Source organism: Sus scrofa, chromosome 1 (assembly GCF_000003025.6).
Source record: "Sus scrofa isolate TJ Tabasco breed Duroc chromosome 1, Sscrofa11.1, whole genome shotgun sequence".
NCBI lineage: Eukaryota > Metazoa > Chordata > Mammalia > Artiodactyla > Suidae > Sus > Sus scrofa.
Window position 1 is genome coordinate 96,238,115 of NC_010443.5, and position 27,119 is coordinate 96,265,233.

Genomic DNA, 27,119 nt, shown 5'->3' on the forward strand with positions numbered 1-27,119 from the left:
TGTGCCAAGTACGTTGGTGGGGAGCCATCTGTCGGGATGCTCAGGGTGGGGAGGCAGATGGCAGAGGTGAGGGATGTGAGAACACTAAGGATCCTCTTCAATCTGCAATTCCATGACATCTGACCAGGAAAGGCAGCCCAGGAGAACAAGGAAGCGTCTCAGAGGATGGGAGAGATACTGAAAGCCCTGCAGATGGGTCCTGGGAAGCAGAAGCCCACATGGGGCTTTGGGAACACACGGCATCCTCATCCTGGGAAAGTCCAGAGAAGCAGAGTACCAGGGCCCAAGGGAGGCAACACGGGCACCAAGCCAAGGGTCAGGGACCAATAGGCTGGACAGAGCTTCCAGGCTCTTCCAGGTAAAGCAACAAGGGACCCATGTTCAGGGGTCAAGGAGTCAGATGAACAGAATGCAGGAGGAAGTTAATTCCAGCTAGACTGTCTTCTAAACTCTGTGGAACTTTCTAGCAAGATGGGGCGCTGGGTCCTCAAGTAGTTGACTGTGTGGAGAGCAGGGTGCCCTGTATCAGATGATCTCTGATCACATTGAGGTGGGCCAAGAACTGCCTTTTATTTGTTTTATTTGCTTTTTAGGGCCGCACCCGCAGCATATGGAGGTTCCCAGGCTAGGGTTCAAATCAGAGCTATAGCAGCTGGCCTACAACATAGCCACAGCCATAGCCACACAGGATCCATGTCTGCAAGCTACACCACAGCTCACGGCAACACCAGATCCTTAACCCACTGAGCAAGGCCAGGGATCAAACCTGTGTCCTCATGGATGCTAGTCAGATTTCTTAACCACTGAGCCACGACGGGAACTCCAAGAACTGGCTTTTAAATTCACTCTTTAAAAGGCCCCATAGACAGACAATGAGGCTGTTATTACTCTTCTCTCTCCTTTTCTCCATATTTCCTCTTCAAGGAGAGCCGAATAGTATCCAATTTGTCATTTTCCAAACGAGGCCAGTGCCCATAATAAATTGTGATGAAGTGAATATATTGCTTGAAAAAATGAAGCTGAATTTAAAAAGGGCTTCATTCAGAATTCCCATTGTGGCTCAGCAGGTTAAGAACCCGGCACTGTCTCTGTGAGGATGTGGGTTCGATCCCCTGGCTTCACTCAGTGGGTTAAGGATCTGGTGTTGCTGCAAGTTGCAGTGTAGGTCGCAGATGTGACTCAGATCCAATGTTGCTGTGGCTGTGGCGCAGGCCTTAGCTGCAGCTCTGATTCCACCCCTAGCCTGGGAACTTCCATACGCCACGGGTTTGGCCATAAAAAGAAAAAAAGGTTGAGGGGAAGGGCATCATTCTCTCTCAGTTGACAAAGGCCAGCACAGTGCAGCAAGCCTTCCTCCTAAGTGGTCATATGAGAGCCATAAATTTCCTGTGATCAGAGTTTCAACAAGCACAAACCTGCCATTCTGGTCATAGTACGTGGTTCAGCCAGAGCGAAAGGGGAATGGCCGGTACAAACCCCTATCCCACAGGCCAGGGGAGCAAGGCAGTCCATATCAAGATGATGAGAAGAAAGGTAAAAAGAAGAGGCCAAGAATGACCACCTTCTCTGGCAAATCATACTAAACCTTCACGAAGGCCTTGCAATTCACAAGGCACTTGCATGTCCTTCATGGCATCAGATCGGTGCAAGGGCCCTACGTGGTAAGCAGGTACATTCTCATTAACAGATGAGAAAACAGGCTCAGAGAACAAGATGGCTTGGCTGAGGACACAGAGCTGCTCAATGTTGCCAGCAGGGCTCAAAGCCAGGTCTCTTGTCTCCAAATCCAGGGCTATTTCCACAATAGCCTCTGGGCTCTCAGGCTCTGAGCCAGGGGTCAGTAACATTTTCCTACAAGTGCCAGATAACAAATATTCTAAGCCTTGTAGGCCACTTGGCCTATGTTGAAACTACTCAGCTCTACTGCTGAAGCATCAAAGCAACTATGCACGACACAATGTAAATACTATGTAAGCAAATGGGCCCCCACTGTGTTCCAAGAAAACTTTACTTCTGGACATTTGAACTTCATAGAACTTTCCTGTGTCATGAAATAATAGTCTTGTTTTAATTTCTTTCAACCCTTTAAATATGTGAAAGCCTTTCTAAGCTCAAGGTCTGCACAAAGACATGGCAGGCAGAGCTTGGCCATCTCTGCCCTATTTCTCTTTTGCTCTCAGACTCTGTCCTGTGTGTTTCTAGGCAGGCGACTGCACAGCTCTTCTCTCTGCGACCTGGAATGAGAGTGGAGCAGCCTGGTGCGGGGGTGTCAGCTGCTGGGTTGCAGGATAATCACAGCACATCTTAATCACTAGCTAAGCGGCTCAGGGCTCTGAGACTGGGGAACTATTGCCCTTTCTCTGTGGAGGTGGAGGGGGTTAAAAAGAGGATGCTCCGTGCTCAGTGTAGGTAGGCGGGGCTGCTTTTCCCTTCCCCGACAATCTGTGTGACCTGGCTGAGCCTGATGTTCCGGAATCCAATGGAGAAGGGGACCTGGTCTGGGGTTTTCTGAAGATGAGGATGATGACAGGTCCAGTTCTGTAACCTTCAACATTGTGCTTTCAGCTCACTGCCTGGTTGAGAGATGACAAGGAGCAGAGATGGGAAGAGAGGAGAAGGTCAAGTGGGAAGAGGGGCTAGCAAGTTCCTCCCCCTTCCTGACAAAGCATGGGAGAAAGAGGGACTAGAGATGCCCCAACCCCAGCCCTATGATTGGCTTGTGGTTTACCCATTCAGCACAATTATCTGTTATAAAATTCTCTCTAGAACTGATTTCTCTCCAGTCTTTCAGCAGGGTTACCATTAGCCCATACAGTGCCTTTGTGCGAATTAGATAAAGGGATTCCCTTCCTCGAGACACTTTACTGCCATCTGTTGGACCGTGGCGGTAATAAATGCACAGGAGTTCCCGTCATGGCTCAGCGGAAATGAACCTGAGGATGCAGGTTCAATCCCTGGCCTCGCTCAGTGGGTTAAGGATCCATTGTTGCCACGAGCCGTGGTGTAGGTCGCAGACACAGCTCGGATCCAGTATTGCGGTGGTGTGGCATAGGCCAGCAGCTACAGCTCCAGTTCAACCCCTAGCCTAGGAACCTCCATATGTTGCAGGTATGGCCCTAAAAAAAAAGTAATAATAATAAATGCACAAATCTACAACCTCTATGGTTACATAGTTGCACTTGTGCAGTGCACAGCCTGAACATCTGAACCGAGCAACCCTGCCTTTTAGGTAGTAGCCTCCTTCCACTAAAGGCCAGTGTGAGCTCAAAGAGGACAAACTGTTTGAATCATTGATCTGAACAATATACAGCAAGAGATACAGATCAGGGTGCTGATCACATGGTGCCTTCGGAAGCTGAACAGCATTGAGCCGGGGTCCTGTACAGACAGTGTTATTTGTGGCTTAAAGACAGACTGTGGCCTCAAGGCCACAGCATAGGATCGTCTGTGTTCTTCTTGCCCTGCCCAGATGATATACAAGCTTAGCCCTTGCCCTTTTTTCCTCTGCACATCCCATGGCAGAGGCTCAAGCCTGCTCCTTCCAAACAGGAAATCTGTCCCCTGCAGACCAGCCGGCAGCTGCCTGCGTAGGCTTCCAGAAAAGGCAGGCATTAGCAGGCCCTAGGCTGTCTCCTGTGCCGCCGGGTGTGCCAGCCGCCCCCACAGCCTCCCTAGCACTCTGTCTATAACAGTCAGCACACAGCAGTGATGGAGAGGAGGCAACTCCAGAGAGCAACCTTGGGGGCAGGGGGAGGGGAGGCACAGCCCCGAGGGGCGGGGAGTCCCAAATCGGGTGACACGTGAACAGCTGAGCTGGCGAGCTGCTCATCATGTTCCCAAAGGCAGAAGTCATGCAAAAACCCCATAGCTAAGCCTAGGGCCCACTTGCCAAGGAAGAGACCATCCCACGCCCAACGTGGTTTGAGCCTCAGAGAAGCTCACGTGATCCAGGCTTTTTCAGGAAGCAGAGAATCATGAATGAGCTGATGATGAGCTGGCGGAATAGAGTTTCTTTCCCCTGCCTTTCATCCATCCCCAGATCCTGTTTAATTAGAATGTGGCTTTATGTATTTTGGCAGGTGAGATGCGGGGGGAAGGAAGGAGGAGGATTGGACTTGATTTTACCCCACCTTCAACCAAATCGGCCACATTCACACCCTGACACCCAACCCTTCCGCTCCCCAAGAGCCGGGACGAGACAGAAGTGAGATCTCACAGGCGCTGCGTGGGAGGAGATGAAATCGGCAGAGACAGAGACAGAGATTCAGGGGGGCTGCCCTGGGCTGGGGGACAGGAGGAATGGTCTCCCCCAGCCAAGGGAACACCCCTAACTACTCAAGCCTGCACAGGTGTGGGGAGGACGTGGTCCACAGGGCCCAGGGGTGGGTGGCTCCCATGCTGGGAGCTGGGTCATGACCACTGACCAATGAATGGACTTTCAGGTCTATGGACGTGAGTCGTCGTCTCCCCCCCACTCCCGTGCTGCTCCCAGATGGCTTCCTCTTCCTTCCCTTGGGCCCAGAGGCCTGAATCTCTCACCCAGATTCACCCTATTCTTTAAACAAGACTGGAAGGTCTCTGCCTTCTCTAGAATGCCCTCAAGCTCACTGACGTTGCAGACATGACACACTCACTAATCAAGATAATAAGAGCCTCCAGTGCTTGCTGAGGACTACTGTGGGCTAGTACACTTTCTTATCTTGTGTAATAACTATTGTTACCATTTGCTGATGAAGTAATCAATGGCAGCAGAAGGCTAAGATTCTTAAAAGTTTTCACAGTTAGAAAGGGTCGAAGGATCTGGACTCATGGAATCCAGACAAGAGGGCTCTTTCTGAGCTGCTGGGTTCAGCCTCTCCCAAGTGCCCTGCCTCCCAAGCCCCCAGCGCTCCATCCCAGAACTTTTGGCATCTGTATCATTTATTTGGCACTTAATACATGCTAGAACCCAGGTTATGGGTTGAACTCAGCTAAGCTGGTTACACAACAACATTAAACATCATGTAGTCTTTAATAGTCGCTCCTAGGAGGTCATCAAGAAAAAACACTCTGCTTCTTTCATCACCGTCAAATAAATATGCAGCTTGTATATGTCCTAAGAAACTGTGATGTCAGCCTAAGAGTACCAGGTGTTTTAACAGTATGGAGTAGAGGAGTTCCTGTTGTGGCTCAGCAATTATCAAACCCGACCAGCATCCATGAGGACACAGGTTCGATCCCTGGCCTCACTCAGTGGGTTAAGGACCTGGCATTGGCCTGGGTCATCCCCCACCTAGAACATTCTATCCCTTTGTACTGTGATTATTTACTGGCCCGACTCTCTTCCCTCTGTAAGCTCCTGCAGAGAAAAGCCCTCACATATGTACCCTGAGTCCAGACTCTGGTGCATAGAAGATTTCAAATAAATGCCCATTGAAGGACCATGAGCTGGCACCTTAGAGCTGAGGGCTCTAGCTCTGCCTATAGTTACACTGTGTGACCAAGAGCAGGTTGCTCAACTTCCCTTTTCTTCTCTATAACACCGAGGAGGGTAAATAAGGTCCTTTTTGTTCCTGAAATTATCTGATACTCTTCACTGGGGCCTCATTCAAAGCAGTTCCCTCTTCCCACTCTTTCCGGAGATGATTTTCTGCAGTGCTAGGTGGCAGCAGATGGGGTGGGTGGGAAGCTGCTGTGAAGTTCAGAGGAGGAGCGTGCTGTGGGGCCAGCCTCGCCCTCCCAGCCCTGAAGCCCTCAGAGCTGTGAGCCTGTGGGCTCAGGACCACCTCTGTAGCGTTCTAAGGACTCCCACGCAGTACCCGCAGTACATAGAGCTCAGGGGATCCTGAGTAACAGCTGAGCAGAGTTAAGGGGAAATGTCAGGGAGAGGGAAGGGGTGGGGAAGACGGTGCTCCCTGTAGGCTTCAGCGGCGGCGGTGAAGGTCATGAGCTTCTACCCAGTTCTCTAGATGAGCCTGCCAGATGCTAGAGGGAATCCTGCCACTTAGGGGCTCCAAAGTCCTTTCTGATTTTGAGAAGCCAGACTCTTGAGTCTGTGCATCTCAGTGTCAGAATAAGCCTAGACGTGGAGGAAGAAGCAGCGGGAGAAACAGTTGCTTCGTAACCATAGCAACAACCAGACTCGCCTCATCTGCTGCGCACTTCCTCCACGTCCTGCGCTGTGCTGAGTCCTTTTCTGTTCATTTCCCCAGTGAACCAGCTTGACCACTTTCTGAAGTGGGAGTTGATGTTATACCCATTTTACAGATGAGGAAATAGAAAAACAGAACTTAAGGCATCTGCTTATGCTTAACTGGTAGAGAGGCAGAGCCACGTTTTGACCATAGAGAGTGGCAGTCTAGAGACCGCTAGTGATGGAGGGATGGGCATGCATGGAAGAATAGATAGGAGAGAGTGGAGCATGACATGGGGAAGAAGTGACCATTGCAGGAGGGAGGGACCAAACGCCAACCTCCTCCTGCCCCTGTGGAGAAGGTCTAGCCGCAGATCATCCTTCTCTGTTGGGCTGTGATGGTAAACACCCTACCATTCCTGAAAAGATGCCAGAGGCCACCTAGTGCCTCCACCCCACAGAGGGAGAAACTGAGAGAGGAAGAAGAACCTATCTCCACCCCAGGTCCCATCAATGCCGGGCAGCAAAGCCAGAACTAGAACTTGGGGTGCATAGCCCCCATGTGGTTTCTGACACAGAGAACTATATTTCTCAGTTAAAGATTTAATTACTCTATAACATCATCCAATAGAATCTGGGAATAAGTCAGGGCAGTCAGTTTATTTGGCAGAGCTCTCATGAGCTCTGAGTGTTTTTTGTATCAATCACCCAGGCTGCCTTCATTTTGCCTTTGCTCCTGCTCCATGCAGTTCTCAGGCTGTTCTGTAATCCACTGCAGGGCCACACAATCTGCAACAGCTCCTAAGAGGTTAATCATGATCTTTTTCTTGTCCCATCCTTTCTTTTTTTTTTTTTTTTTTTTTTTTTGTCTTTTTAGGGCTGCCCCCACAGCATATGGGAGTTCCCAGGCTAGGGGTCCAATCAGAGCTGCAGCTGCCAACCTACACCCAGCCACAGCAACACCAGATCCAAGCCTCATCTGTGACCTACACCACGGTTCACGGCAACACTAGATCCTTAACCCACTGAGCAAGGCCAGGGATTGAACTCAAGGCCAGGGATCAAACTTGAGTCCTCGTGGATACTAGTCAGGTTCATTAACCACTGAGCCACAGCAGGAACTCCTCCCATCCCTTCTTCAAATGCACCCTGGGCCCTGGGCCGGACATGGTCTTGCCAAGACCAGGTAAACATCTGGAGTGTGTGATAATCACTTTGTAGCACAGCGTGGGCTGGAATGAAATTATAATCCAGTCACCTGATGAAATAACCTGGAGTGGAAACAGTGATTGTGCCAGACAAACACCATCCCTTTTCTACCGGGTACCCGGTTCCAGGCAATTTTCAGCCCCCAGGGCTGGCTGTCTCATTTGGTACAGAAAAAAATAAAAAAGCCAATCCGTTTGCTCCAGACTGAGAAACAATGATAACGTCATCAACCCACCCCGTCGCCTGCATGCTCCAGCCCGCCTGCCCAAGTTGTTGCTCCTCCTTGTAGATTTTCTTTCCTCCAACCACCAGCCCCTCAGTCTCTTTGCAGCACGACACAAAATTGGCCGCATCCCTATTTATTATTAATCCGCCAAAAAAGACTAACAGCTCCTTAGACAAAGGTTTGTTCCTAAGGAACAGGTCCCAGCTGGGAGCAGGGTGGGGACTGGACCCACCTCAAACCGGGCCCTTCTGAACACAAGGCTCTACTGTCAGCGATGCCTGGGTCTAAAACCCTGAGGAGCTGTTGTGTCTGGACTCTGAGGACCCTGGGCTGTGTGCAGCCCCCAGGCCAGCTGGAACTCAGCTCCTGGCTTCAGATGCCTGTCTTACTGTCAAGCTGGCAGGCTGTCCTGACGCCTTGTGGGCTTCATGCAGATTTAAGCCACGTGATCAATTTGGAGCTTTTCAAAGTGGGAGGGCTTGTGGGTTGGCACCAGAATGGCAACAATTACTTGGCCAGAAGGCAGGATATGACATCATCTCAGCAGGGAGAAGGCTGGGCTGGATCCACCCTAAACAGTTCTTGCTCGTGCCTCTCCACCAAGTGACAGCCCCCAGCCCAAGTGCCTTCAAGACCAAACCCTGGATCACCCCAAACCTATTCTATATTGTCCTGATTTGTCTACTTTGATGTCTCCACCCCCAAACTTACCTTTTTTTTTTTTTTTTGTCTTTTTAGCATATGGAAGTTCCCAGACTAGGGGTCTATGGAAGCTGTAGCCACCAGCCTACACCACAGCCACAGCAATGTGGGATCCAAGCCACGTCTGTGACCGACACCATAGCTCACGGCAACACCAGATCCTTAAACAGCTGAGTGAGGCCAGGGATCGAACCCTAGTTGGGTCATGACAGGAATTCCATCCACCCGCAAACTTTGGATGCTGCCCCCATTCTGCCTCCAGACTCAGTGATGTTCCCTGAGCCTCCCTGGAGCCAGAAAGGGCATGCGTAGCCAGCCCGTGTAGCCCTACAGTGTGCTTATCAGCTGCACTTGGGCACTGTGCCCCATGAATGTCACACCAAAAGTGACAACATCTAGGTCGTGGGGGTGGGAGGCCAGTGAAATCAGTAGGTGGGAGACACCAGGATCCAGGCGAGGGAGTCAGGAGATGCTCAGCTAGCAGAGAACCAGAGAAAAACAGTGCTGCAAGGGACCTCGGAGAACACCCAGGTTTGTTGATAAGATGAGGAGGCAGCCCAGAGGACAAGGAACTTAGGGTGCACAATTACCGAGGGACAAGCCTAGAAGCCAGCTCTCTACACTATCTTGTCCTGCTTTGTCTACTTTGATGTCTCCCACCCCAAACTTCCTTTTTTTTTTTTTTTCATCTTTTTAGGGCTGCACACATGGCATATGGAAGTTCCCAGGCTAGGGGTCCGTGGAAGTTGTAGCCTCCAGCCTACACCACAGCCATGGCAACGTGGGATCCAAGTCACTTCTGCAACCACCCCACCCCCGGGCTCTTTCCATCCATCCCTGTTGCTGGTCTTCATGAGTGGGTATGTCGCAGAGGACTCCCCCTCCCATACACACAACAGCCTGAATCCTACCCGCTTTTCACCCAAGCCCCAAAGTCCTAGTGACCCATTGTGCAGACAGAGAACCTCCAGCTTAGCTAGAGAGACAAGGTGGACACATATTAAGTAGTTAGAGGAGTTCCCGTCGTGGCGCAGTGGTTAACGAATCCGACTAGGAACTATGAGGTTGCAGGTTCAATTCCTGCCCTTGCTCAGTGGGTTAACGATCTGGCATTGCCCTGAGCTGTGGTATAGGTTGCAGACACGGCTCGGATCTCGTGTTGCTGTGGCTCTGGCGTAGGCTGGCAGCTACAGCTCCGATTAGACCCCTAGCCTAGGAACCTCCACATGCCGTGGGAGCAGCCCAAGAAACGGCAAAAAGACAAAAAAAAAAAAAAAAAAAAAAAAAAAAGTAGTTAGAGCCCAAAGAAGCTAGGAGCTGTCCCTGAGGCATGGTGTTTCCTCCACCATTTACCCAGCTCAAAACACCTTAGGGCTACAACCCACCCCCGTCAGCCACAGAGGCTCATTCTGGATATGATTTGGCCAGAATGTGTCTGAATCTCAGGAAGCACATGGAAAAATTCCTCCTCCCTGCCCATGAGTTTCTTAAACATCCCCTGACCACCACTGGGGCAGGGGGACCCCACTGAGAATCACTGTCCTGCAGTGGAAGGCACAGATGTCCATCTTTCTGGGGTTTGTAGGGGGAAGGGAACCGGAGGCAAGGGTGCAGGTGATGCTTTCCAAGAGGGTGGGGCTTTAGAACCTACTGGGTCTGAAGTGTGGCACAGAGAAAACGGAAGGAGAGTGAGAGAGCAGGTGCGGGGAAGAGATGCAGACCCTGACATGTCCTCCGGCCCTGACATGTGTTTTAGCACAAGATCCACAATTTTCTCTCTGACTTGAGGCAAAAGTCTTAGAGCCAGGAGAAGCCCCCTCTCCCAGCCCCCACCAGCAGCCCTCCTCTTCCCCCGCCTACCCCGGCAGCATTCAGGCAGGCCCTGGGACTCTGGGGGGAGCAGACACATTGGGCCCTTGTCAGGCTAGAAGGGGTGGGGCTCGAACCCCAGAAACTGCCCTCAGTGGCCTGGTTTCCGCTCCACCATCTAGGAGCAGGTGGGGAGAGTATGGCTCATCCTGTCCCTCAGGCTTCAGTCCCATTTTCCGTGGGTCCCTTGAAACCTCCTCATGGTTTATTAGAGCCGGAAAGAACAGCTTTCAGAGCACTGCCTGCCAGACATGAGCACCAACACAATATGAGCAAACAGGCTGAGAAATGGGAGCCGCTAGTCTGAGACCAGGAAACAGAGGAGGAGGCTATTCAGGGTCATGGATGCCCGCCTTGACCTTGGTTGCCAATGCAAAGTGGTGATAATAATAGACCTTACCTCCTAGGGATGATATGAATTTCAAATAAGATAGTAATTGCAATGTGTATGCTCTTGGAAACACAGGCTGCAGAAGGATTTTGTCCATGGCTTGTAGTTGGCATTGTTGGGATTTGAACCTAGGACTCTGTGACTTGAGACTGGAGCTCCAAACCATCGTGCCCCCATCCCTCTTTGTGGATACCTTGTGCTATGACAATCTGTGTCCTCTACTGGACTGTGAGCACCTTGAGGGCAAAGATCATGCCTTTACCCTGGACCCAGAATCTAAGAGCAGCTCAAAGGGCATCGCTGATGGCAGCTGCTGCAATGATGCTTCAGTCTGAGGCCTGGGAGACTGTTGATATTCTGGCCAAGGGTTTTCACTGGTGTGCAAATGTCAATACAGCTACTCTGCCCCTGGATTCTGGGTATCAAGAGAGTGAGCCATTCCAGACAGGGTGTAAGAAATCTCTAGAAAAGGAGTTAGGTGCCCATGGCAATGGGGTGGACTGGGGGGGATACAAAGAGGCATATGGCATGAAGGAAAATTCACCACACTTCTGGAGCAATTTGATAGTCAAGACTGGGTTTGCAGGGATAATCAATGAAGATATGCTGAAAAAGCAGCTGCCAACTTTCCCCAGGCCCCAGAAGGTGTCGACCCCGACACCCATTCTAAGAAGGAAATGAGCATAGAGATGGCTGTTAAGTCCCTGTTTGAGCTGTATATATGTCTGAGATGCTTAATTAGGAGGTGAGATGTCTTCCTGGAGCATTCTGTTAGATGTGGTGAGGAGCCAGCCAAGACTGGGACACCCACACCTGCTGACTCATGTGAGGATGAATCAAGAGAACCCTTGAGGTTTCTGGGCAAGGACTGAGGACTTGGGCATAGACATCATTTTTGTCTTTTCTTCAAGTTGAATAAGAGCCCTTTGATGGCAAAGTCAATATAGTGCAGAATCACTGTTAAAGAACAGTTCCTGCTGTGACACAGTGGGTTAAAAATCTGATTGCAGCAGCTTAGGTCATTGCAGAGGTGTGGGTTCAATCCACAGCCGAGTGCAGTGGGTTAAAGGATCCAGTGTTGCTGCAGCTGCAGTGTATGTTGCAGCTATGGTTCAGATTTAATCCCTGGCCCAGGAACTTCCAAATGCCACAAGTGCAGCTATAAAATTTAAAAAAAAAAAAAAACAGAAACAAACAGTTTAGGATACATTAAAAGAAGCAGGACATCAAGGGACGCTGAATATCCAATACAATCTTTAAAAAGAACAAAGATGGAGGTCTCACACATGCTGATTTAAAAACTCCTACAAAATTATAGTAATCAAAACGATGTGTTACTGGCATAAGGATAGACATTGAAACCAATGGAATGGAACAGAAAACCCAAAAATAAATCCTCCTATACATGGTCAAACAATTTGCAACAAGTGCTAAGACTAATCAATAAGCAAAGCACAGTCATTTCCACAAACGGTGCTGAGAAAACAGATGTCCACATGCAAAAGAATGAGTTTGGACCCTTTAATTTTAACATATTATTCAAAAATTAATTCAAGATGGATCAACAACCAAAATGTTAGAGCTAAAGCTATGGCACTCTCAGAAGAAAACATAGGACAAAAGCTTCATGACACAGGATTTGGCAATGACTTTTTGACATAGGATTTGGCAATGACCAAAAGCACAGGAAAAAAAAAGAAAAACTGAATAAATTAGACTCCATAAAAATTTTTAAAATTGTGCACCAGTAGAAATAAACACCATCAAAGTCAGCCCAGGGAATTGGAGAAGATATCTGTAAATCATGTCTGATAGGGGATTTATATCCAGAAATACATATTCTGGAGAGACTCTTACAACTTCACAAACAATCTGATTCTAAAAATGGGTGAAAATATAGAACTACCCTATGATCCAGCAACCCCACTCTTGGGCATATATCCAGACAAAACTTTCATTGAAAAAGATACATGCACCCCTATGTTCATTACAGCACTATTCACAATAGCCAAGACAGGGAAACAACCTAAATGTCCATTGACAGATGAGTGGATTAAGAAGATGTGATACATATACACAATGGAATACTGCTCAACCATAAAAGAAACAAAATAATGCCATTTGCAGCAACATGGATGCAACTATAGATTCTTATACTAAATGAAGTAAGTTAGAAAGAGAAAGACAAATACCATATGATATCACTTACATGTGGAATCTAAAATGTGACATAAATGAGCCTATTTACAGAACAGAGGCAGACTCACAAACATGGAGAACAGACTTGTGGTTGCCAAGGGGAGGGGGAGGGATTGGGATATACTGGGAGTTTGGGGTTAGTGGATGCAAATTATTATATTTAGACTAGATGGGTAATGGGGTCCTGCTATAGAGCACAGGGAACTGTGCCCAATCTCTTGGGATAGAACAGAATGCAAGAAAAAGAATGTATATATATGTATGACTGGGTCATTTTGCTGTATAGCAGAAATTGGCACAATGTTGTAAATCAACTATAATTTTAAAAATGGGCAAAAGACTTGAACGGACATTACTTCAAAGATATACAAATTTGGGGATTTCCACTGTGGTGCAGTGTACTAAGGATCTAGTGTGGTGTAGGTCACAGCTGCAGCTCAGATTTGATCCCTGGCCTGGGAACTTCCATATGCCACAGGGGCAGCCAAACAAGAAAAAGAAAAAAGAAATACAAGTGACCAATAAGCATGTGAAGAGACGCTCAAGATCACTTATCACCAAGAAATACAAACTGAAACTACAGTGAGATACCACCTCATGATCATTAGGATGATTATTATCAAAAACGAACAAATACAAACCCCAGAAAATAACAAGTACTGATGAATATGTATAAAAGTTGGAACACTTGCACATTGCTGGTATGAATGCAAAATGATGCAGCTGCTGTGGAAAAGAGCATGGCAGTTTCTCAAAAAGTTAAACATAGAATTACCATATGAGCCAGTAATTCCACTTCTGGGTATAGATCCAGCAGAATTGAAAACAGGAACTTGAACAGACATTTGTACATCAATGTTCATAGCAATATTATTCACAATAGACAAAAGGTGGAAACCACAGACAGACAAATGGATAAATAAAACGTGGTCTGTATGCAAAGGAATTCTAACTATTTGGCCTTACCAAGAAATGTAATTTTGACATATGCTACAACATGGATGAAACTAGAAGATACTATGCTAAGTGAAATACATACGAACATTATATGATTCTACTTATATGAAGTTCCTAAGTAGTCAAATGCAAAGAGAGAGAAGGTAGAATAGAGGTTACCAGGCCTGAGGGGACTGGGGTGGGGTGGGGTGGGGTGGGGTGGGGTTGGGGGAATGGGATTATGAAGTTATACTTTAATGGGTACAAGTTCAGTTGGGAAAGATGAGAAAGTTCTGGAGATGGATTTTGGTGATGCTTTCCCAACAAAGTGAATGGATTTAGTGCCAGTGAATTGTACACTTAAAAATAATTAAGATGGGCGTTCCTGCTGTGGTGCAGCAGGTAAGGATCCAGCATTGTCACTGCAGCAGCTTGGGTTGGGGCTGTGGCGCAGGTTTGATCCCTGGCCTGGGAACTTCCACAAGCCACAGGCATGGCCCCCCTAAATAGTTAAGATGGTAAATGCTATGTGTATTTTTCCACAGTAATTTTTAAAAAGAAGCAAGCAATGGACTCGAGAAGAGGGGACAGCTCTGCACGCTGTTCTGAAACACAGGGTTCTAGCTTGGGAGGCACGTTCCTGGGGGGGAGGGCACTGATAAACCAGGGCTGCTCCTTCTTCAGGCTGGGGGTGAGCCACAAGGAGAGGCTGAGGAATCTGGGGATAGGACCCTGAGAGGACAGAGCCTGTCTGCACACTGGGAACTATATTCAATCACTTGTGATAGAACATGATGGAAGATAATATGAGAAAAGCAATGTATATACGTATATATGTGTGTTATATACACACATATATATGTATAACTGGGTCACTTTGCTGTACAGTGGAAATTGAAAGAACATTGTAAATCAACTATACTTTAATAAAAAAATTTTTTTTTAAAGAAAGAAACATACCCTGTGTTGTGTAAGGAGAGGTCTGCCTCAAACAAGCAAACATATCAGAGAGACTGGATGGGGTTTAATTATAGGCAGATCCTTCTGGCCACCAGCGCCACTTAGTAGTGGAATGAGCTGCCCTGGGAGGTTGGGAAGAATCCCCCAACTCAAGAAAGGCTAGATTTACACCAAGGCTGGAGAAATCCAGTGGGGATAATGTGGATGATGTGGAAGGATTCCTGTGACACTAGAAGACTGAGCCAGCTGACCTCGATGTGGCCCCAGCCATGTGTCCTCAGTCTCTGATCTCTCAGGCACCAGGCTAATTGCCCTTGGTCTTGCCCTGCCCCAGGGGCAAGCAGAACGCCATCCCACCAGGAATGAGAAGCCTCACCTTCTAGTCCCAGCTCCATCAGTGATTGGCTGTCTGATCTTGGATGCGTCACCACCTCCTGGGCCTCAGTTTATTCATCTGTGTAACTAACTCCCACCTGCCTCACTTGCCGCCACCTCCCCCCCACAAGAAGTGTGACAAGGACAAAGTGAAGCAGAAACTCATGAGGAGGAGGGTCAGACCCCTTGCCAGCCTTCCTCCTTTCCCTCCTGGCCTCTGCTTTTCTGCCCTCCCAGAGCAAACCGGAGGGTGTTTCCAAGAGTGCAGTTGGCACACCACTGGTGGTACGCCATGCTAGTGCTGATACATGAGGATTATCTAATGTTGGCTTTCTATTTAATTTTATTTTGTTTTGTTTTGTTTTATTTTATTTTATTGGCTGCCCTGCAGCATATGGAGTTCCTGGGCCGGGGATCAGATCCCTGGCTGCAGTTGTGACCTATGCACATCCATGTTGGGCTGGGGATCAAACCTGTGTCCTGGAGCTGCAGAGACACCACTGATCCCATTGTGCTACAATGGGAACTCTTGTATTTATTATAATATGTGCTAATTATACCTGATGTTTTGGCAAAGGATAATAAAAAATTTTGAAGATAGTGATATCAACTTTTTAAAAATAAATGTACAAGTTAATATAAGTTGTAAAAAGTGAGTTAAAGAAGTATAAGTAAATAATAAGGAGAGTTATATTTGAACAAAACAAAAATCTGGAAGGTGGAATGTGTGTAGCTGGAGTGGATGGACTGGGAAGATGTAACAGCCTGGGCCCCAGCAACAAACCCAAAGGCCTTGTGATCAGACATCAAGAAAACCCAAAGAGGAGCTTCCCATTGTGGCTCGGCAACTTAAGCACCTGACCTAGTGTTGGTGAGGATGCGGGTTTGATCCCTGGTCTCACTCAGCAGGTTAAGGATCCAGAGTTGCCACAAGCTGCAGCATAGGTCAAAGATGTGGCTCAGATCAGGCGTTGCTGTGACTGGTGTAGGTTGGCAGCTGCAACTCTGATTCGACCCCTAGACTGGGAACTTCCATACGCAGCAGGCGAAGCACCCCCCCCCAAAAAAAAATACAATTTTTTAAAAGAAAAATAAAAAGAAAACCAAAAGACAAGCCCTTTTTGGTTGGTCCTCCTGCCTGGTTTCTTTAAGGCATCAGGTATAGTGATTTTACCAACCACTTGACAGCTAAGAAATAGAACTCAGGGAGTTCCTTTGTGGTGCAGCAGAAACGAATCCAACTGGTATCCATGAGGATGCAGGTTCGATCCCTGGTCTTGCTCAGTAGGTTAATGATCTGGCATTGCCATAAACTGTGGTGTAGTTTGCAGAAGCGGCTCAGATCCCAAGTTGCTGTGGCTGTGGTGTAGGCTGGCAGCTGCAGCTTCAATTCGACACTTACCCTGGGAACTTCCATATGCCGCAGGTGCAGCCCTAAAAAGCAACAACAAAAAAAAAAGAAGTCAGCCCTAGGATCCTCTATCTGCACAGCTGAGTGGATGACGTCTACCGACTTCTTCTGGAGCCTACTGTCTCCATTCCGCCTCATGACTTTTACCCCGTGGCTCTGTGAAGGAAGAGGGCAGCCCTGACTCAGCCGTCCACCTCATGGTAGGAACCTATTGGGTCCCTTCCCAAAAAGTACACTTAGAGAGAAGCCTAAAGAGTAAATGTCAGACTCAGGGCCACAGGATGAAGGTGAGACTCCTGTCCAGGGCGGCAGCCAAGGCTCAACTTCCGCACCAACTAGGGCAAGCAAACCTCACCCACGTGTCTTTAAGCACCATGTGTGAGATCTTCTGTAGAGGAACCATCTAGAAACCTGATCAAGGCTCTGTCCCTGCCACCCCTCTACTATCTGCTGATCACCTCTATCAAAGGGTCATGGGGTCAGCCTGGAACATCTACCTTCCCTGAAGAGCAGGAATGAAAGAAGGAAGGTTCTAGCTGATTATCAGCCAAAACATCAGGAGATGGCCCTTGGGGGTGGGAAGAGGGGACCAAGAGGAGGTGGGGTGGAATTGACCCTGAATATGTCCCCTTTTCCCTGTCATTTTTCTATTGTGGCCCATGGCCCATGTTTTGAAGTATTTTTACCTATCAAACTGCATGGGTGAAGAAACAATTGGCCTCCCGACTTTGATGATCCAAGACCTCCAAACATGAAATTACTATAATTCCAGGTGAAAAGTAAAGAAAACTTTTGTTCACCAGTACGGTTCCTTGAATATTTGAAAATTGTATCTTTCATTCCCTCTCGCAGAATCTAACCTGGAAATACTAAAAATCCAATGCCCTCCAGCCCATAAAGCGTCAGAGTGCCCAGTAAGGCAGCCTGCCTGGGAGACTTTAGGAAAATACTACCCTGGAAAGTTAGGAAACCACCAAGTTACATTAATCTTTTTCTCAGTGGTGATTTGCAAAAGCTCTTCTCCTAATGGTGGCGCTCTGGATTTTCATGTGACCAAAGAAGGTAGGATAAGGAGCTAAAAAGGAGAAGGGCCAAGAAAGGGGAAACTAAGAACACAAAAAGGGAAAAAATGGCAATTTGCTAAGGATTGATCCTGATCAAGAGACTGGATCAAGAATTAAGTATTTAAGGCCTGTAGGAGAATCAGAGAAATGCACCCCCAATGGAAAAGGTAGGCATGGGGGCAAGGGCAGGCAAACACACACACACAGAGACATGGCCAATAAACATATGAAAAATATGCAACCTCATCAGTAACCGAAGGGAGAACATTGAAAGTCTTCCTTCCCTATCCAATTGGAAAATTAAACAATCCTACCAGCTGTTGGCAAGGGTAAGAAAAGTGGGTCCCCTCTAATCCTCACAACCACCCTAGAGTACAGGAATAGTTATTGTTCCCATTTCACAGATGAGGAAAATGATCACATGTTGAGAGACCTGCTCAAGGTCACACAGCTGATGAGTGACAAATCCAGGATTTGGTCTGCCTCCTAAATCTCTACCTCCGTGAATTCCATGGAAAACCTAAAACTCCCAGCATGGAAGTTCATAGATGTTCCAGAAAAATCTAGTGCACAGTGAGAACGTGCTCGGGGCCAGACCCTCCCATGACTCTCCCCAAGCCCCCACATCCTCCCACGTGGAGAATGGGTCCAAGTTCTGGGGTATAAGATAAAATTGCTCCACACCTAGGCTCCAATTGACCATTTCAGCAAAAATTTTCAACACCTTCTGCCACTTCACACATCTTCCCTCTCCCTTCCCTTCATCTGCTTTTGACAACAAAATTCTGTCCAAAATATCCAGAGGAAGAGACAGCCTTGTCTAGAGGGGAGGGATGGATTTAGAGGAAGTGACCGGAAGCAGGAACTAGAGAAGCAGCAAGAAGAGAAGAGGCATAACAGGCGGAGGAGAAAGCCTGTTCCAGAGGGAAAAGCTGAAGCTAAGGGGTGGGGAGAGGGAAGGCGTGTGGGGGAGAGGTGGGAGGGGATGCAGGTGCAGGGCAGAGTCAAAGGCACGGTGGGTACTCTTGCACATCTGGTGGGGCTGTGCAAAGATGAATACTTTCTAGGGCAATTTGGGACTACCCATCAAGCACCTCAACCATGTGCATTTTATTTGACTTAGAAATTTCACTTAGGAATTTATCTTAGGAGGGAAAGAATCATTTACCTGTGCCAAAGTTTAGGTGTATTGTTTATAAAAGTATTTTTTATAATCACAAAAAGTTTAGAGGGGGAACTCAATATGAATGTCCAGTTGCAAAGGATTCAACAAATAAATGATGGTATCTCCCTACACCAGAATGCTGCACTACAGCCATTACAAGTATGATTGATTTTTGTTTGTTTTTTGTTTTGTTTTGGTTTTGGTATTTTTGGTTGCACCCATGACCATATGGAAGTGCCCAGGCCAGAGATTGAACCCTCACCACCACAGAGACAATGCAGGACTTTAACCCACCATGCCACAATGGGAACTCCACAGTAGGGTTGTTGAGTGACATTTAATGGCATAGAAATAAACATGCTCTAAAACAAAGGATGTTATACCAGCCCATCCTGTCAAATTATACATGCATAGAATAGACCAGAAATAGTGCACAAAAATGTCACCAGTGATGATTTTCCAGGTGATGGAATTACAGCTATATTCTTATGTTTGCATGTGTGTACTTTCTAAATTTTCTGCAATGATCATATTTGGCTTTTGTAATAAAAAAAATCAATAACACACCTTTATAAGACAATGCACCATATTCAGAATATAGGCAAAACATTCTCTGACATCAACCATACAAATGATTTCTTAGGTCAATCTCCCAAGGCAATAGAAATACAAAAATGGGAGTTCCCATTGTGGCACAGCAGTATTCAGGAGGATGTGAGTTTGATCCCTGGCTTCACTCAGTGGGTTAAGGATCCAGCGTTGCCATGAGCTGTGGTGTAGGTCACAGACCCGGCTGGGATCCTGCATGGCTATGGCTGTGGCATAGGCTGGCAGCTGCAGTTCCAATTAAGCTCCTAACCTGGGAACTTACATATGCCATGGGTATGGCCCTAAAAAGACTAAATAAATAAATAAATAAACAAACAAACAAACCAATGGGACCTAATCAAATTTACGAGGTTTTGCACAGCAAAGGAAACCATAATAAAAAATGAAAAGACAAACTACAGAACGGGAGAAAATAGTTGCAAATGATGCCACTGACAAGGGCTTAATTTCAAAAATATACAAACAACCCATACAACCCAACAGCAAAAAGACAAACGACCAAATTGAAAAATTCAGCAAAATACTAAATAGACATTCCTCCAAAGAAGACATATGGATGGCCAACAGGCACATGAAAAAAATGATCAACATCACTAATTATTAGAGTAATGCAAGTCAAAACTACAATGAGGTACCACATCACAGTAGTCAAAATGGCTCTCATTAATAAGTCTACAAATAACAAATGCTGGAGAGGGTGTGGAGAAAAGGGAAACCTCCTGCACTGTTAGTGGGAATGTAAATTGGTACAATCACTATGGAAAACAGTATGGCGGTACCTCAGAAAACTAAATATAGAACTACTATATGACCCAGCAATCCCACTCCTGGGCATATATCCAGGCAATAATTTTTTTTTTTTTTTGTCTTTTGTCTTTTTTGTTTTTGTTTTGTTGTTGTTGTTGTTGTTGTTGTTGTTGCTATTTCTTGGGCCGCTCCCGCGGCATATGGAGGTTCCCAGGCTAGGGGTTGAATCGGAGCTGCAGCCACCGGCCTACGCCAGAGCCACAGCAACGCGGGATCCGAGCCGCGTCTGCAACCTACACCACAGCTCACGGCAACGCCGGATCGTTAACCCACTGAGCAAGGGCAGGGACCGAACCCGCAACCTCATGGTTCCTAGTGGGATTTGTTAACCACTGCGCCACGACGGGAACTCCCATATCCAGGCAATAATTTTATTGAAAAAGATTCATTCACCCCTCTGTTCATTGCAGCACTATTTACAAAAGCCAAGACATGGAAATAACCAAAATGTCCATCGACAGATGAATGGAGTAAGAAGATGTGTATATACACAATGGAATACTACTCAGCCATAAAAAGGAACAAAATAATGCCATTTGCAGCAACATGGGTGCAACTAGAGATTGTCATTTTAAGTGAAGTAAGTCAGAAAGACAAATACCATATGATATCACTTATATCTGGTATCTAATATATGGTACAAATGAACCTATTACAGAAAAGAAAGAAACTCATGGACATAGAGAAGAGACTTGCAGTTGCCAAGGGGGAGGGAGAGGGGGTGGGAATGGGATGGATTGGGAGATTGGGGGTTGTAGATGCAAACTATTGCATTTGGAGTAGATAAGCAATGAGGTCCTGTATAGTACAGGGAACTGTATCCAATCACTTGTGAGGGAACATGATGGAGGATAATTTAAGCAAAAGAATACATAGATACGTAGCTGGGTCACTTTGCTGCACAGCAAAAATTGCCAGAATATTAATAATATAATAATTTTTAAAAATAATATATCTCTTTAAAAAAAGAATCACTGAAGTTGTAAGTTATTGTGATGCAGATGACAGAGGAATGGGGCAAATGTTCAAGGTCAGCTGGGAAGGTGGGAAATCAAAGATAGAGAAATTGAGAGATGAAGCCTATTGGAACAGAGGATGTTTATGTTTCCAGCTGGATTTCAAGAGCCTTTGGTGCTTGGAGACCACTGGGTACGTGATGGAAGGTGGAATGCAAAGAGTATGTCAGCCTTCTGTGGTTCTATTGAGTGACAGTGGGAAAGTCATTTCTCTTCCCTTGGCTGCCAGGTTCCTTTCCACTCAATAGACCATGACTCTATGCAAGCAGGCTATTATAATGATGGCACCCTCACATGATATTCCCCTTTTTGGAAAAGCAAATATGTTCAATGATGGAGTGAGGTGAGGTCAGGACTTTAGGAGGCAAAAGGGTGAAAAAATAGAACGTGGGATACAGTGTGTGTTTTTACATGCTTTGTTCCCCTGCCTCCCATTGATCCTGTAGAGCTAAAATGACTGGTTCAGGCCAGAAATGCACTGGAAATAAGTTGTTTCATCCTCACAAAATCAGGAAGAGTTGGGGGCAGCATGAAGGAACTCGGGAAGCTGCACGTTGTGACTCACATCCACCAGGTCCTTGGCATCAGAAGAAAAGCAAGGGAACAAGAAGACAGGGCAAGCATCCTTTGAACTCAGAGGGACAGATAACCCAACTGAAAAATTTGGCAGAAGGCCTAAATAGACATTTCTCCAAAGAAGACATACTGATGGCCATAGATACACAGTCACCAACAAAAGCTGCTGAAAAGCCAGGGCACGCTCAGGGCTGTGCCCCTTCCTCCATCACCCTTCTGGGGCCTCTCTCATCTTTCACTTCTCTGAGCCCCAGGAACTCCCTTTTGGAAAGGTCTTAAGGAAAAGCTGGGCCTTCATCTGGGCTCTAGCCAATGGGAAGACTCTGGAGGGGTGGCAAGGGGCAGTGGGGCTGCCCAGAACAAGAGAGAGGCCTGGATGAGCCCAGTGCAGGCAGGGAGGGATGGCAGGCAGGCCAGCCTCAGCACTGACCTCTGGGCATGTCCATGGGGTTGAAGCTGGCCAGCAGGTCCCGGCACCACTGGCGGTCACCCTCCACATTACTCAGCCAGTTGTTGCAGTTGAAGTAGTAACGGAGGTGAGGCCGCTTCATGTCGGTCACAATCACACGGTCCAGGTACCAGCTGGCATTCAAGCCTGTGTTGTCGTGCTCGATCCTGAGGCAGAAGTAGATACCCACACAGTCACTGGCGGAGCAGAGGCGACGCCCCTTCCATACTGAAATACCTCAATGTTTACTCCAAAGAGAGGTTCCGTCATTTTGATGTTGTTACCTTACCTCTCAGATCTCAGTTTGCCCATCTATGAAATGGGGACTCTTTGCAAAGCAGGTGTGCTTATGAATGAATGCTGCAGTGCTACATGGCCCACAAGGAAATATTACCTTCCGTGGAAAATCCAGGATCATGAAGCCTTGCAGTGGGACCATCTTGAGCTTCCTCTCTCTTCCTGACTCCCAGAACCCCCTTCTCACCAATACTCAGTCTTACCATCCAGAGGATCCCCTATGGCCACATAAACTATCATTGCCCCACAGAAATATTGCATGAGCTCCATGTGAAAGAAAATTTAACTTTTTTTTTTCTTTTTTCTTTTTGCTTTTTAGAGCTACGCCTGGGGCATATGGAAGTTCCCAGGCTATGGGGTCAAATCAGAGCAATAGGTGCCAGCCTATGCCACAGCCACTGAAACACGGGATCCAAGCCACATCTGTGACCTACACCACAGCTCACAGGAGTGGCAAATCCTTAACCCCCTAAGCAAGGCCAGGGACCAAACCCACATCCTCATGGACACTAGCCAGATTCATTTCTGCTGTATCACAACAGCAACTCCTGAAAATTTTAGATTTTGTAGCAGCCACATTGAAAAGGAAACAAAGACACTGGTGAAATTAATTTTAATAATACATTTTATTTGATGCATTTATCATTTCAACAGGTAACCATGTAATTTATTAATGAGATATTTTACATTCTTTATCTTATACTAGTTTTTCAAAAGCTGGTGAGTTTTTGCACACACATTACATCCAGTCACATTTTGACTGATCAATAGCCACATAGGGCCAGGGGCTACTCTACTGGGGAGTAGAGGCTCAGACTCTTCAAAATCTGGCCTCCATTATCTTCTCCCACTTCCTATAGTCCTCTTCATCCTTGGCAGTCCCAGCTTCCTCTCTGAGGCCCAGTTTCTTCCCCAGAACTTTTTCTGGGGGCCACAACCACAGTACGTGGGAGTTCCCAGGCCAGGGATCAAACCCACACCACAGCAGCTACCTGAGACACTGCAGTGACAACACCAGATCCTTAACCCACTGTGCCACAAGAGAACTCATTTCCCCAAAACTCCCTTGGATGACCTCACTCTGTCCCAAGTATCCCACCCCTGCCCATCACGATGAGGCCTTAGGGTCTTAAAAGGACAACAGTTTAAGACAGCACACACAAGATGGATGATACACGCAGGATGTATGCCTCTGCCTGGCATGGAGCTCAGCACGTAGTAGGACCTCAGCTTAGTGGTTGCCTTTCCCATATACTGACACTCTCTTCCGACGCCCTCCTCTAAGAGCCCCATCGCTGCCCATAACCCCCGTATACACAGTGGAGGGGGGCTCATCCATCCCTTATTTCCCCATTAAAGAGAGTTCATGGCCCTATATTTTCTAGTGGGAGGACTGAATAGAGGCAGCATTTCACTTTCATCCAGGCCCCCTAGTCTGGGTATAATCAGACCATAAGTGATCTTGATTTGCTGACAAATGGGCATGAACTTGAATGGGGGTAGGTAGTGGGGGAGGGGAGCAAAACAGAGCCATTGAAGGCTCTTTCCTGGCAACCACGCTGGCAGAATTAGCCCTTCCCACTTGCTCACAAAAACTCCACCAGAGAGAGGCAGATCGGGGGAGATCTCTGCAATGTGACCCAGGATCTAACACTCACTGAGCACTTACCGTATGCCAATTATTATTCTAAACCCTGACTCACTGAGTTCTCTATAACCCTAGGAGCTGGGCATTATTATTACAGATGAGGAAACTGAGGCTTGGAGAGGAAAACTCTCCGTAGTCCCACAGCTAGTAAACAGTAGGGCAAAGATTTCAACAATGGACTGAGTCCACTAAATACTCTGTTGGGGTTTCTCAGTGCATATCTGCCAAGTATGAAAAATTATCTCTAATTTCCTTAACCAAAAGAAGTGAATCTCTAATGGTCAAGTTTAGGACACCATGACTCAGGGTAGGAAGGAAAGATTTGAGCTTTTGAGCACCCCTCAAACGACACCAGGAGAGTAATCAACACCCAGAAGCATCAGTAATGAAGTCAGTTCCTGATCTCCCTGCCTTCACCTCACCCCACCCTGGTCAGGGGCCAGATTCTCACCTGATTTTGTAGATGAGGCCCACATTGTTGGTCCTTACCCGGAACACATCGACGTTGGCCTTTTCAAAGGCAGATTTGCTCCTGCAATAAAGGTGTGCACAGTTAGTACAGATCAGCACTTGGCTCTCAGGCCTAGGAGGAGAGCCAAGGGCTGGCATCGCCCTGCTTCCTCCACCATCCCACTCCAGGAAGTACTACTGGCAACCAATGCCCTTCTGAGATTCCTTTCTGACATGGTTCAGAGAGGTGGAGGGCAAGAATGGTTAGTATTCATTCCTTGCTTTCACACCCAGGTTCTCATGGGATCCTTGCCATGTAAGTCAAGTATGGTGGGCAATATTAGCTCCGTTTTGCAAACAAGTAAATTGCTAGTTGGTAGAAGAGCTGGGACAGGAATCCAACTCTCCAAAGTCATGATCCAATGCTCTGTGGTTGCCCTGGATTGGGAGAGTGGAGGAGGAAGGAAGGTGTGATGAAGGCCATGGTGCTCTTGGGTCTGCATGCCTCCTGGCCTCTCCTCCTCAGTGGCCTTGTTCTCGCTGGAAAGAGTTGCAATGGCAGCCCCAAGCGGATGCAAACCTTGGGTGGTGGTCCATGGTCCTGCCATTTCAACCAGAAAGGAAATATTCAACCCAAACCAGCAGCCAGGGAAGTGGGGGGCAGTGAGGGAATGCAAGTCAGCATCTCACATGTGGTGCAAACAGATGCAAGTACACATGAGATGTTTCTCAATGAGGTACCCAAGCAAGTCCAGATTCTGGAGCATCCTAGCAACCATCAGCTTAAACATAGGAAGGCTAGAGCACTGAGTCTTCTAGGAGTGAATGCCTGAATCTCACTTGGACGGCTGTTCTGTCTTCTGTGTGGGTCAGGACACCTGCCACTTGAGCCCAGGCCTGCTCACAGCTCTTCCTGCCCTGCTGGTAAAGGCCTCACAGGGCTGAGAGCTGTAGACTCCCTCAGTGCTCCTGGAAAGAGCTCTCAGCACCAGCATGCAGTCCATGGGAAAAGAAAAACAGAGAAAACATGCCTATTTATTGGCTATCATGTGTTTCAAAATAATGAGGGAGGTGAAGGGCCTTCTTCCCAAGGCAACGAGGCTCAGACTCTCTCAGTGGCAGATTTTTAAGGTTCTAGAGACCCAGAAGCTATGATTCTGCAAATAGACCCACTTTGGCAAACAGTCTGGGCTGAAGAGAAGTTTCCTTACAGTGGACACATCATGAAACATGGGGCCTAGGGCCCTCCTAGAGCAGTGTCGAGCTCATGAAATCAGGTGAAAATGTACACCAAGGCCTCCTTGTCAGGGAGAAGAGCCCCCAGTGGTACACTCCAGGCACAGAAAGGGAAGAGGAGAAAGTAATGGGAACTTCCTGGTTTTGCTAGAGTGAAAAGGCCCACCTCCAGGCTGGCTGCATGAACTCCAGGCTGGCTACAGAATTTCACTTCCAAGGACAAGTAACAACACAGCCCACATGCTGTCTTGGAGTCAAAGCAGTTATTAAATGACATGGGAAACACGTGAAATCAATTCTGGCATCAGGATTGTGCAAATGGGAAACAAAGACACGAGTAAGAGCTATTTTCTGTTTTAGTATGTGAGACAAGGAAGTAGAATTTTGGAATAGACAGGAGTCTTCATATCATATAAATACCCTAAGAAACAGTCACCCTGGGAAGCTGTATGGTGGAATATTACATAGCCATTAAAAATCTTATTATGAAAGAATATTTAATGAAACATAAACAGGTTTTTGAAATAGGCTTGAAGGAAAAAGCAGCTTAAAAACAGAATCTACAAACAGAACAACCAGTACAAACAAGATACCAACAAAAAAGAATGAGAGAATTTATATAAAAACATCATGTCTCCATGATAAGACTATTGGGAAATGTTGGTTTTATTCTGGTCTGTAATTTATTTATTTATTTAGTTTTCTGAAGGAAGCACGTCTTGTTTTTGTAATTATGAAAAAAGCACAGTCCTCTGTTTCAGCAGCCCTCACTCCATCCGGCCACAGCTGCCTGGGGTGAATTCTTTGGAATGAATTTGAAGATCACAGGGCTTCATCTGCTGAGGGTGCATGGAATTTGGGACACAATCAATGCCAATGAGTAGGGGAAGAGGAGGGTGATTTGGAAAGGAAAAGACAAGGTGTGATATGGAAGGAAAGCAGCTGGCTTTCTGGCGTGCTTCTGACAAGGGTTCCAACTCCAACAGCTAGATTCAGCAAGGGGAGCGCCATACCTTCAGAAAGGCCCTGTGCACATGACAAGGTGGAATGTGGATTCGTACTTCCCAGCATGTCTGTTAAATAAGCAACCAGGAGGCTTTACAGTCACTCAAAAACAAATTTTTTAAAAAGTGAGATGGAAGAAGGAAGACCAGGAGAGAAAGATCTGTCACAAGATGGGCAGGAAGCGCATTCCACACTGTCTCAGGACCACACTGGAGCATCCTGGGTGTCACAGGATGTGACGCACTCCACGGTGTTTACAAGATGGAGAAGAGCATCCTGGCAACTGAGAGCAAGGCCGTCTGCAACACAGAGGGGCCTCTCTCCAGAGGAGGGACAGCAAAGGACCACAGAGACTGAGCTATCCAGACTCCCTCCTCCCAGAAAGGGGCCAGGACTATCCCAGATGAG

The 27,119-nt window shown here is 47.1% G+C and overlaps 1 protein-coding gene across 2 annotated transcripts in view; it reads right to left on the minus strand.

Moving 5' to 3' along the window:
* Window positions 1–27,119, minus strand: part of LOXHD1 (lipoxygenase homology domains 1) — a 206,284-nt gene that overhangs the window by 157,364 nt on the left and 21,801 nt on the right. For both annotated transcript variants that reach the window (XM_021092583.1, XM_021092585.1), the window contains exons 3-4: window positions 24,472–24,552; window positions 22,058–22,242 (exon numbers count right to left, since the gene is read on the minus strand). In XM_021092583.1, coding sequence (XP_020948242.1) covers window positions 22,058–22,242; window positions 24,472–24,552 — 266 coding nt within the window. The remainder of the gene's footprint in view (window positions 1–22,057; window positions 22,243–24,471; window positions 24,553–27,119) is intronic.